Source organism: Dendropsophus ebraccatus, chromosome 2 (genome assembly GCF_027789765.1).
Source record: "Dendropsophus ebraccatus isolate aDenEbr1 chromosome 2, aDenEbr1.pat, whole genome shotgun sequence".
Classification (NCBI taxonomy): Eukaryota; Metazoa; Chordata; class Amphibia; order Anura; family Hylidae; genus Dendropsophus; species Dendropsophus ebraccatus.
In genome coordinates, this window is record NC_091455.1 from 56,762,462 (window position 1) to 56,775,212 (window position 12,751).

General features: G+C 42.4%; 1 protein-coding gene across 2 annotated transcripts in view; it reads left to right on the top strand.

Annotated features, from left to right (window-relative positions):
- Positions 1 to 12,751, top strand: part of LYPLA1 (lysophospholipase 1) — a 61,946-nt gene that overhangs the window by 16,837 nt on the left and 32,358 nt on the right. Inside the window, exon 9 of one of the 2 annotated variants that reach the window (XM_069957589.1) lies at positions 987 to 6,001. The exons of the other annotated variant lie outside the window; for it this stretch is intronic. Within the exon in view, the coding sequence (XP_069813690.1) occupies positions 987 to 1,037 (51 nt within the window). The 3' untranslated portion in view covers positions 1,038 to 6,001. Of the gene's footprint in view, positions 1 to 986; positions 6,002 to 12,751 lie in introns of those variants that run through there. 2 annotated transcript variants of the gene reach the window in all.

Below are 12,751 nucleotides of genomic sequence, written 5' to 3' on the forward strand. Positions count from 1 at the left end.
ATGGTAAATTGGCACGGGAGGAGACTATGCCCTCTTTACACCTGGCCATGCCCCGCCACCTGCCTACCCAACAGGCAGAGATTGGCGAAAACATTTTTTAAAAATTGTACAAACCAGCCAGCACAGGTATAATGTTTATATTTTTAGTCTACAGAGCTGTATTTTATTTTTTTTTTATTTGCATTATCTGTAGTTTTTATCAGTACTACTTTGAGGTACATGGGAATTCCTGATTGTTTTTTATTTTGTCAACTGGGATATGAGTTGACCAAACAAACTGCCTTTACTATGCGGGATAATACATTCACACACCCTCACACTCTTCATTCTTCAGTACTATTATGTCGCAGTGTACCTTAAAGGGAACCTGTCACCCCCCCCCCCCCCCCATGCCGGGGTGAAGGCCGCCTGACCCCCCGCTAGAGCCCCGGATACTTACCCCATCTCGCCAAGTCCCGCTCCTGGAGCTGGTTCCGGGAAAGAGACATCCTTGTCGGAAGCCCGGCGAGCGCGCTGCAGAAATGAGTCCGATGCCCATAGAGAATGACTGCTCCATTAATTCTCTATGGGCATCGGACTCGCCTATGCAGCGCATGCGCTAGGCTTTCGACAAGGATATCTCTGTCCCGGGGCTGGCTCCAGGAGCGGGACTTTGCAAGATGGGGTAAGTATCCGGGGCTCTATTGGGGGTCGGGCGGCCTTCACCGCGGCACGGGGGTGACAGGTTCCTTTTAATTTCTACAATCTACTCTTACTGCCGGCCAATGGCAGGCTGTAGCAAATATAGCAGCCACATAGCCCAAGGCTGCCATCCATGCCTTCGGCTGTAGTCTGCACCCACCAGGTATAAAGTGGCCTTGACTTCTGAGCCTCAGATCAGTTGAATATAACCAAATGCTGTAACTCTAGCACAATACTGTTGCCTATGACAGGGACTTATGAGGGTAACATTTTGTATAATACAGATTTTGTTTTTTCCCCACTAGGAAATGACAGACATCAAGCAATTCATTGAGAAGCAGCTACCTCCCTGTTAACTGAGAATGATGCCTTCTGGGATAGTACACCAGCAGCAGTCACTAGGCTCCTTTTAATGTCAAATGTAAAAAAAAAAAAAGTTTGATTTTTGAGAAGCTGCACATGAGGGTCGAAGAACTCAACCAGATTATTAAGGGGCTGGTTGATTTGGTTTTTGGTTAAAACAAAACAGGATATTTAAGCCCATAGCAAATGCAGACAATATTCCATGTAGTAGACTGATTGCTATATTATTTATAGCAGTGTAAGGGCTATATAAGTCATATAAACAAGGTTGTGTTCACATTAGAGAATCACAATCAGCATTGAAAGGTCTTCTCTACCTGTATGCCACTTGTACTTATTTCCATGTTATCCTGTTGACTGACAGTACAGATCCTTTTTATCTATTAGGATTTTAACCATTGTAACTTTATAGAATAAAGTCCTACGTAGCTGTTAGCAACTTACAGCATACATCCCATTTCATCTGTCTGACATTCACTGTCTTCTTACATTTTGTTTAAAAAAAACAAAAATCTGGAGCTGACTGATGACATAGGTGAGGCACTGGGTATAGGACTACAGATGACCGCTATGTTATAGCTCTGTTCAATCTAGATCACCTGTGGGTGAATGTTTTTCCGTTTCTCAAACAGTACAGAAATGGTTAAGATGTTAAAGGACCACTAATGCGACATATGCACAGTGTCAGTATAGGCTTTACAGTGTGTGTTGGGATTCGTTAGACTATTTCATTAGTTTATTGGTTGATTCTGAGGTCCATTTATGCTGTTGTATACTTGGGAACGCAGGAAGTTTAAATGGGGTTGGAAAAGTAAAGAAAATATTTACTGCTTAATTTGCCACTACTCCGGTGTCCCCCAAGGGTCGTAAAATTTTTTCAATAACCAGAAGTGAAAACCCTTTACTGTTATAAAACATATTTACAACATTCTACAATTAAAAGCCCTTAACCTTTTAAAGGGGTTGTCCAGGCTTAGAAAAACATGGCCATGTTTTTCCAGAAAAAGCACTACTCCTGTGCTTCGTTTTGGTGTGGGTTTTGCAGCTCAGTTGTATTTAAGTGAATGGCACTAAAATGTAATACCACACACAACCTGGAGGCAGAGGTGGCGCTGTTTTTGCAAAAATGTAGCTGTGTTCTTTCTGATCCTGGATAACCCCTTTTAAATAATTTGGCTGAACAGTTACATACTTAATTTTCAGTATATAAATGGCAGCCTCCCACTTCGGGACTCTCTTATGAGCAGGAAGCAGCTCCAACGAGCATCTCCTTGTATATCCTTCATTATAAGGACAGCTCTTTAAGGGGATTTTTCAGGCAAAAACCACTTTATAGGCCATCAGCCACTGATCTGTGGGGTGCAGACACCCCCACCATTAAGCTGTTAAGCATAGGCACCACACAGTGAATGGGTTCAAAAGCAGTTGCCTCCTATTGCTGTGTAGTGGCTAAATAAAGCTGCAGTCACATGTCTCCACCACTACACAGTAAACGGAGCCAACAGCTTCCAGCCTAGTTAACTGTGTAGTATGAGTGTTGTACAGCTGATTGGTGGGATGCTGTATGTCTGCACCCTGCCACTCAGTGATTGATTACCTATTCTTTGATAGGAAAACCCCTTTAATTTTAATTGTTTAATGCTCTCATTTCTCCTGGGGCGGCATTGTGGCATTAACACTTGCTGCCAAATTCCTTCACAAAATGTAGTTGATTATTGAAGGCCCCAGAGGCTGGAGATTCTATTAAAAGGAATGTATCATCAAAAATTGACCTATTTAAATCAAGTTTTTATGATAAACATTTTTTTAAGGATTTTGGTTTTAGTTTTCCATTGTAAAAATTATATTATAAAAAAAACCTGAAATCGAAATTGTGCAGTTTTCATTCTTACCACTAAGCCTGAAACTAGGCTGAGACATCCTTCTTTGTCTGTAATGATATAGAGGATGCTGCTGGAACGTAAACTCTACAGTATTGTAGTGAAAGGTGACACCAGTAAATAGAGAAGGCAATAGATGATGATCACAGCTCAGCCTCCCCTTCCCAGAGACATAACCTATGCAAAGGTCCAGGAAATGCCTCAACACTTTTTAGGTGCATGTCAATAGGGCAGCTCCTGTCATTTGGTGCTTGTATCTGTGAGGCTTGCTGTAAAACACATGCAGGACAATGGTTACCCCCATAATAATGAAAAAAACAACCAGAAAATATTAACGGATTACAACAAAAGTCTTTGGCTCTAATCGGTAAAAATTTTTGTCATACTTGTCTACTAAGAAACTTTTTTTTTTTTCCATCTGTGAAAAAAACCAAAATGTACCTTGTTGTCATTACACAATAAAGGAAAGCTATTTACAAAGCTACTTGACAGTTTATGCATTTATACTTGTAAGGAGAAGGACAGATAAATCTTCAAATTTAAAGAGCGGTGAAAAATACAACCAATAAGTAATGACTGTTAGAGTGAGCCATGAATATTATAAGTATCGGTACAGTACAGTCCTGCTATGGTTCCCTAACTTCTTCCATATACATAGAGAGAAACCTGCTAACAAGTAAAGTATTGGATCATTATAACGATATGAACAAACTCCAGCAGGAAAACCCCTCTCCAGCATATTAACCTGTGATTTATAGAAATTATTTGTAGCATTTCCTCATATCTCTTGGAATATAGGGGCTTTGCTTCTTCCTTTAGAGCAGGACACTATTTACCTATTTTACAAATTGGACCCCTGGTGTTACGGATATGCATCCCAGGTTATAAGATGTGGGGACATGGGAGTGGTGCTTTGTATTGATATTGTGAACTATGGCCATCCATGTGTTCTTCAGACTATTTATGCTGCTAGAGTACTGGAGAAAAAATACAATAGTATTAGACATGCGGGTGGCTGGTATCCATATACATTGGATACAGTTGAGTTGCAATAACTAATGGCCGCCTAGTGCCCCTCACATGTTACAGGACATGAAGGAATTTTTCCAGAGCCTCCCATTTCAATATTTACATGGCATTAACATGGTAAAAAGTGCAATCTACAATGCTTTGCTGTCTGGTTGGTCCCCCAGCTTTAAACCCGGCATGGCATTGCTATCTGCTAACATGGACTAGGCCAGCTGTTTCAGCCAAGCTAGCAGGTTAGATTTCTTTGATTGTCTCTTAGCAGCTTCAGCTTTACTCTGAACATTCACACATTTCAGATGAACATGTCTGTGTATAGCGTGTGTATTACAGCTGTCTTCTGATTTACTGGTTGTCTATGAGATTATATGTAAGTATGAAGTTATTTCGTATTCTAATTTATGCATCATTTCTTTAGTTGTTAAGATCTCTGCTTGCAGTCTTTGAATTGGTTTGGATAAAACTGTATCCACGTCATGTGCTAATGGTGCAGGTTCCTTACAGCAAAGTGGGCTCCTATTCACATCACACATTGCCCATATTATAACATCACTAGTACACATTGCCATAAAGATAAAAAGGTATGCTGATTCATGTATTGCTGCATACTCGGCTCAGATGTCGACTGCTGAGAGTGTCTGATTTATTTCCTGTATACTTTTCTTTTTTGTGCAGGACTCAAAAGCATGCTGTCCAGATGGGAAAAAGTATAGTTTCAGCAAGTAGACATAATGGGGGGGATTTATCAAACATGGTGTAAAGTGACACTGGCTCAGTTGCCCCTAGCAACCAATCAGATGTCACCTTTCATTTTCCAAAGTGTCTGTGAGGAATGAAAGGTGGGATCTGATTGGTTGCTAGGGGCAACTGAGCCAGTTTTACTTTACACCATGTTTGATAAATTTCCCCCAATGCGTGCGGACTTCTGACTCATTCTCCTGATCGGTCGCAGTCTGAACACTCAGGCCTTGACCGATCATGACTGTGCCCCTTTAATTTATAAAAGTAATTTATAAATTTACTCAATGTATAACCATGAGAACAGATCTTAGAACTCTGAGGGACTGATGCACAAAGTATATCGGAAAATTGTAGAACTCATTATACAATTCATTTAATCCAAAAGGAGCCAGAACACAATGTACTAGGTAAATAGAGAAGGCAACTATAGGAATATTGTGGAGTATAATGACTCCTGCATATGTGATGGTAAGTCATCTCATTGTACAGTTTACCAAGGTGGTACGGTCCATTAAATTGTTACTGTCACTTAAAAAAAAAACATGTCACAGACGTGTCAAATGTTTTAATTAGTCAGGGTCTGGATATTGAAATCCCCAATCCCCCCCCTCCACATGAATTTACATGAGCCCCCAAAAATAAGAGCCGGAATCTGGTTCCCATAAGCAAATCCTTCACTCATGTATATAACTTGTACTTCCCATATCCCCATTAGGAAGACTGCAGAATTGTACTGTATTACTGCTGTCCCATTTCCAAAGGTTTGCAGGAGCAATATGCTCAACGTCAGCTTTATTACAAATTAATTCCGACTATTTCCATCCTCGAATGTAAACCACACTATCAATATGCATATTTATGGTATGAAAGAACTTGTACGTTTCTCCTCATTTTGTAGACAGAACACAACTGCATATCTTTCATGTTTTATTAGATGTCATCAATGTTTCAAGATTAGCAATTCCCTTAAGCCATATGTTTTTATCTATAATGTTACATATTCCGAGTATAGTCTCCAGAATTCTTTCCTATTTTGTGTTTTATTCTTTTAATGTGAAAGGATACGGTGTCTATATTCTCTATCAAAATGCAGTTGTTATTTATACGAGCAGCTTTTTTTTTTTCTGTCGGAAGGTTTGGTATTAGTTAAAGGTGCAAATGTAGAATGGATGCGGTTATTCTGGTCGTGTTAAGAATATGTTTTAAATTGCAATTCTTTTTTTTTTTTTTCTAAACCAGATGTGAATTGGCTTACTCTAGGGCTTTTATATGATCAAGCTAATGATGAAAATAAATAACTCTTAAAGTAAGTTTTTGCCTTAATTTCTGACTAATTTGCCTTTTTTTGCATTGTTGTTATCTGGTACCATGTTCCTTGAGGCTGCCTTTATGTCTTTCATACAATATGGAGGCTGGATTCAGCAGATTGCAAGCCGGTTACAATTAAGACACAGCCTAAGGCCTTATTTACTTGTCCCGCAAAGTTTCTAACGTACTATCCACACGTTCCACTTTTTTCCCATATCCGCAATCTGGTCCATGAAAAAATAGGACATGTCCTAGTGCGGACCATGATAAGCCAATACAAATCTATGGGATCCATGTTTTTCTTTTTTTTTTTAAATTGTAAGTTTTTATTAATTTTTCCAACAATATATACAAACAGTCAAACAGACTAGACAGGTCATAAAAATTTCCCTGGAACAATTATAGTAGGACCGGATTTAAAAGGCACTTAACAGAGTCCAACTAGAGTACCGCCGGGGGATCCATGTTTTTCATGGATGTGACATTTACACTTGATGTGTATGAAAAACATGGATTAAATCTAGACAAAATAATATATATATGTATATATATTTTTTTTAACAGTTCCAACTTTTATACTGTTGCAGCTATTGACTATTTTTCATGGACCATAGAGTAAAAATAGACCTATATGTGGACCTGAAAAATCACTGAATGTGTGAATAAGGCTGAAGTAATGTTGCTATGGCTGGGTGTTTGACCACTGGAAGCTTCACTAAAGAGAAGCACAGGGAGGCCATGATCTTTTGAGCAAATGATCACTAAGTGATGACATATCCTAACATTTTGCATTTACACTCACCGGCCACTTTATTAGGTACACCATGCTAGTAACGGGTTGGACCCCCTTTTGCCTTCACAACTGCCTCAATTCTTCGTGGCATAGATTCAACAAGGTGCTGGAAGCATTCCTCAGAGATTTTGCTCCATATTGACATGATGGCATCACACAGTTGCCGCAGATTTGTCGGCTGCACATCCATGATGCAAATCTCCCGTTCCACCACATCCCAAAGATGCTCTATTGGATTGAGATCTGGTGACTGTGGAGGCCATTGGAGTACAGTGAACTCATTGTCATGTTCAAGAAACCAGTCTGAGATGATTCTAGCTTTATGACATGGCGCATTATCCTGCTGAAAGTAGCCATCAGATGTTGGGTACATTGTGGTCATAAAGGGATGGACATGGTCAGCAACAATACTCAGGTAGGCTGTGGCGTTGCAACGATGCTCAATTGGTACCAAGGGGCCCAAAGAGTGCCAAGAAAATATTCCCCACACCATGACACCACCACCAGCCTGAACCGTTGATACAAGGCAGGATGGATCCATGCTTTCATGTTATTGACGCCAAATTCTGACCCAACCATCCGAATGTCGCAGCAGAAATCGAGACTCATCAGACCAGGCAACGTCAAATTTCGATGAGCTTGTGCAAATTGTAGCCTCAGTTTCCTGTTCTTAGCTGAAAGGAGTGGCACCCGGTGTGGTCTTCTGCTGCTGTAGCCCATCTGCCTCAAAGTTCGACGTACTGTGCGTTCAGAGATGCTCTTCTGCCTACCTTTGGTTGTAACGGTTGGCTATTTGAGTCACTGTTGCCTTTCTATCAGCTCAAACCAGTCTGCCCATTCTCCTCTGACCTCTAACATCAACAAGGCATTTCCGCCCACAGAACTGCCGCTCACTGGATGTTTTTTGTTTTTCGGACCATTCTCTGTAAATCCTAGAGATGGTTGTGCGTGAAAACCCCAGTAGATCAGCAGTTTGAAATACTCAGACCAGCCCTTCTGGCACCAACAACCATGCCACGCTCAAAGGCACTCAAATCACCTTTCTTCCCCATACTGATGTTCGGTTTGAACTGCAGGAGATTGTCTTGACCATGTCTACATGCCTAAATGCACTGAGTTGCCGCCATGTGATTGGCTGATTAGAAGTTAAGTGGTAACGTGCAGTTGGACAGGTGTACCTAATAAAGTGGCCGGTGAGTGTGTATGTGTATGTATATATATATATATATATATATATATATATATAATAGATACACACACACACATCACCATAAACAAAAAGCAAACTATATTTTCCTTCACTAGTCCCCAGCACTGTCATGGAGCTTCTTCCCAATCCTTTGTTCAGGGTTGGTGTGTGCACCAGCCTGATCAGCCAATCAACGGCCGCAGCAGTTGACCAGCCACTAACTGGTTCTTGGGATTAACTGCCACCCACTCTGAGACCACACGTGTGGAGCGACCTGGTGTCCGTCCTCTAGCCACAAAACTCCAAACTACAGTTAAAGGTAATAGTGTGCAGAGAAGTGAATGCATACAATGTCACTAAACTAATAACACAATTGTCTTTTTCACTTTTAAGAGCATCCATAGAACATGTTGAAATTTGCAACAGTGAAAAGTGCTCAGTCATCCTGCCTTGTGGTCGCAGGCAGCTTAATGTCTGTGGCCACAAGAAGCTAGGAGTGGCTCTTCCTTCCCCATTTATAGCAGAGAAACACACAGAAATGCAGACTGAGCTCTGCACAGGAGTCAGGAGAGCAGGTAAGTATGGGTAGTTTTTTTTCTTTTCACCATGAAGAAGGGGATCTAGCTTCTATCTAATGGGGAAACCTAATTACTGGAGGAGACTACCTATAGAGGACATCTGGCTAATGGGGAAATTATGTGTAGGGAGGATCTTGCTATTGGGGAAGCTAGGCAGTGGGGATGCTGGCTAATGGTGAAAATTATAAATGGGATAACCTACTTAATGGGGGAATTTACACCTACCCCCTCAACCCACTTTACTGTGCGAGACACCAAAGGGGGGGGCATTATTAATGTTTGGAGCACTATAGGTGGGGTAAGATGAGGTGGCCGCTATAAAAATGCAGAGCATAAGATGTTTGACAGGTTCTGCGGAGATGAATTATGGCTTAAAGAAATTGTTCTGGTGGTCTGGGCCAAAAACTGAAGTGTACAACTCTGATCAGAGAAGACAACCCCTCAGTGGATTTAACATTACTGTAATCTCATAGGTTCTATATGGTCTGAAGTGGTAGTGATAGCATTCATGATGGGGCAGTATTATGTGAGGATATTCTTTCTGTACTGGGCGTTATGTGTAGTAGCAGTATGGTGGTAATATGGGGGCATGGTGTAAATTACAATTTCCACAGCATGCTCCTTCATGACAGCACCATGAATGGAGGATGCTCTGGTTGTCTTTATAGGGACAGGAACACAGACAAGTTTAAAAGGCCCCTCCCTAGGCACACCCCCAGTGCTTCCTGTCCCTACAGAGAGGACAGCAACTTCGTTCCTACTGAAGGAATCTTACCAGTGCGGTCTGCGGCGGCTGGGTCCCTTTAAGCTGCCTGGTGAGTGGGTTGATTGGGGTCTGCGGGGGCCTCCTTCCTTCCTTGCCATTCGGTGATTGGTGCCCCTCTGGGCAGAGGCCTCCCGAGTATTCAAGCCTCCGCTGCTCCGGAGAGACAGGAGTCTCCAGGCAAGATCGCGCGCGCTCCAGTGGGGCGGCCATCTTGGTGATGTCACCGGAAGTGACGCCGCGGCTTGTCCGCGACACTTCCGGAATGGGCGTCCGGCGCGGTGGCACGCGCGGGAGAACTCCATAAAGTTCAGCTGCAAGGTCTGCTCTGTCTCTCCCCCCTGCAGTTATGGAGCAAGTCCGCAATCCGGAGCCCGGGATGCCGGCAGTTAGTAGGGTACCTACCCAAAAGAATGTGACTTATGTGGACTTAGCCTGGGGGTAATTAGGTCTCCTCCTCTGGTTCTTTTTTAGGGCGAGCTGGAGACCCCAAGGAGAGAGTCAGCCAGGAAAAGATGTATTATGTGCAACATCGGGCAGACTATTTAAGTCACCATCAAATACTACCAGGGGAATGGTCCCTGAATCAGGAAGTATTTCAGATGCTAGTTCAGAAATGGGGGTTACCTCAGGTGGACCTTTTCGCCTCTCGCAAAAACAAGAAGGTAGAGGTATTTTGTTCTCTCAGCCGGTTAGACAGTCCTTGGACGCTGGATTCTCTGTCTGTCCTATGGAACATGAATCTAGCTTATGCCTTCCCTCCCTTCCCAATAATTCCTCTAGTACTGAGAAAAATCAGGGAAAGTCGGACCACGGTAATCCTGGTAGCCCCTCTTTGGTCGAAGACAAATTGGTTCCCAATGTTGGAGGAAATGGCAGTAGAGGGTCCACTGTCTCTTCCAGTGAGGAAGGATCTCCTACTCCAGGGCCCAGTAGTCTATCCAGGGGTAGAAAAACTAAAGTTAGCTGCATGGCTCCTGAAAGGGAGATACTAGTGCGTAGGGGCCTGTCCGATAAAGTAATATCTACCCTTCTGCTTAGTAAGAAAGGTTCTACCTCAGCTGTATACAAAAGATACTGGATAACCTTCTTGAACTGGTATAACCCAAAAACTCCTGACCTGGAAAGCCCTGATGTACCAGCTATTCTAGACTTTCTTCAAGAGGGCCTAGATAAGGGTCTCAGTCTTAGTACATTAAAAGTACAGGTTTCGGCTTTATCTAGCTTTTTTGAGACTTCCTTGATGGAGAACAAACTGATCAGCAGATTCATCAAGGCAGTATCCCGGATTAGACCTGCCCCTAGGAAACCGTTACCTTCCTGGGATCTTAACACGGTCTTAGTAGCCCTGACAGAAGATCCCTTTGAGCCTTTAGAGGCAATATCCATAAAGTTTCTCTCCATCAAGGCTGCCTTCTTAGTCGCCGTCACTACAGCTAGAAGGGTCGGAGAAATCCAGGCTCTATCCTCTAGAGAACCATTCCTGAAAATTTTAGAGGACAAGATAGTACTAAGACATGACTACACATTTACTCCCAAGGTCTTTTTGTAGCGCTCCAGCTAATCACAAGGAAAGGAAATTTCATTGTCTAGACCTGAGAAGGGTCATAATACACTACCTCAATACAACCAGATCATGGAGAATTGATGATAATTTATTTGTACAATACCAGGGTAAGAATAAGGGGAAGAAAGTATCCAAGGATACAATAGCCAGGTGGATAAAACAAGCAATAGCAGAGGGCTATAGGGCGCAAAGCAAACCTGCTCCGCCTGGCATTAAAGCTCACTCAACACGTGAGGTCTCCTCTTCCTGGGCAGAAAAAGCGGACGCATCACCTGACGAAATATGCAAAGCGGCTACATGTTCAAGCATAAATACGTTCATTAACCCATAGCTGCACCAGGACGTTACTGAACGTCCTCGTGCCGCTATGGGAGTTCAGAGGGGGGTCGCGCGGCGATACCGGGTGCCGCATGTAGCCTGGGATCGCGGCTATTAGTGGGCACGGTCCGATCGCCGTGCCCGCTAATCAAGTACTTAGAAGCAGCTGTCAAAGTTGACAGCTGCTTCTAAATACTTGCTCATATCCATCCCTGGTGGTCTAGTGGGGGGATCGCCCCCCACTGCGGCGCGATTGCGGGGGGGCGATCCCCGCATCCATCCCGGGCCGGTGTCTGCGCCGTAATGGCTGATCCTGGCTCGGCACTCTATTGCTTTTGGCTGCAGCAGCCAAAAGCAATAGAACACCGATCTCATGGATTCATGCAGTATAACTATACTGCATGGATCTCTATGAGAGATCAGAGTGCATATACTAGAAGTCCCCCAGGGGGGCTTCTAGTATATGTGTAAAGTAAAAGAAAAATTTATTTTTAATAACACAAAATCCCCTCCCCTAATAAAAGTCTGAATCACCCCCCTTTTCCCATTTTATAAATAAAAATAAATAAATTAATTAATAAACAAACATGTTTGCTATCGCCGCATGCGTAATCGCCCAAAATATTAATTAATCACATTCCTGATCTCACACGGTAAACGGCGTCAGCGCAAAAAAATCCCAAAGTGCAAAATTGCGCATTTTTGGTTGCATCAAATCCAGAATAATTGTAATAAAAAGCGATCAAAAAGTCATATATGCGCAATCAAGGTACCGATAGAAAGATCACATCATGTCGCAAAAAATGACACCTCACACAGCCCCGTAGACCAAAGGATAAAAGCGCTATAAGCCTGGGAATGGAGCGATTTTAAGGAACATATATTTTCTTTAAAAGGTTTTAATTTTTTACAAGCCATCAAATCAAATAAAAGTTATACATGTTACATATCGTTGTAATCGTAACAACTTAAGGAACATATATAACGAGTCAGTTTTACCCCAGGGCGAACGGAGTAAAAACAACCCCCCCCCCAAATAAAAAAAAAAAAACATTTTTTTTTTCAATTTCACCACACATATAATTTTTTTCTGGTTTCCCGGCACATTTTAGGCAAAAATTACATCTGCCATAGCAAAGTACAATTAGTTGCGCAAAAAATAAGGGCTCATTTGGGTCTCTAGGTGGAAAAATGCAGGCGCTATGGCCTTATATACACGAGGAGGGAAAAACGAAAACGCAAAAATGAAAACTGGCTGTGTCCCCTAAGGGTTAAACATTACCGACTGAACTTCGCGGCAAATCAGGACTGTGCATTCGGCAGAAAAGTCCTACAAGCAGTTATCCCTCCCTCGAGACTACTAATATGGTAGGTCTCCATTCATGATGCTGTCATGAAGGAGCATGCTGTGGAAATACAAAATTACTCTCACCTGTAATTCACTTTTCATGAATCCTTCATGACAGCACCACATTAATTCCCGCCCGATAGATGGGTTGAAGGAAATTGGGTGCACCTCTACTTATAATTTAGAAACACTGGGG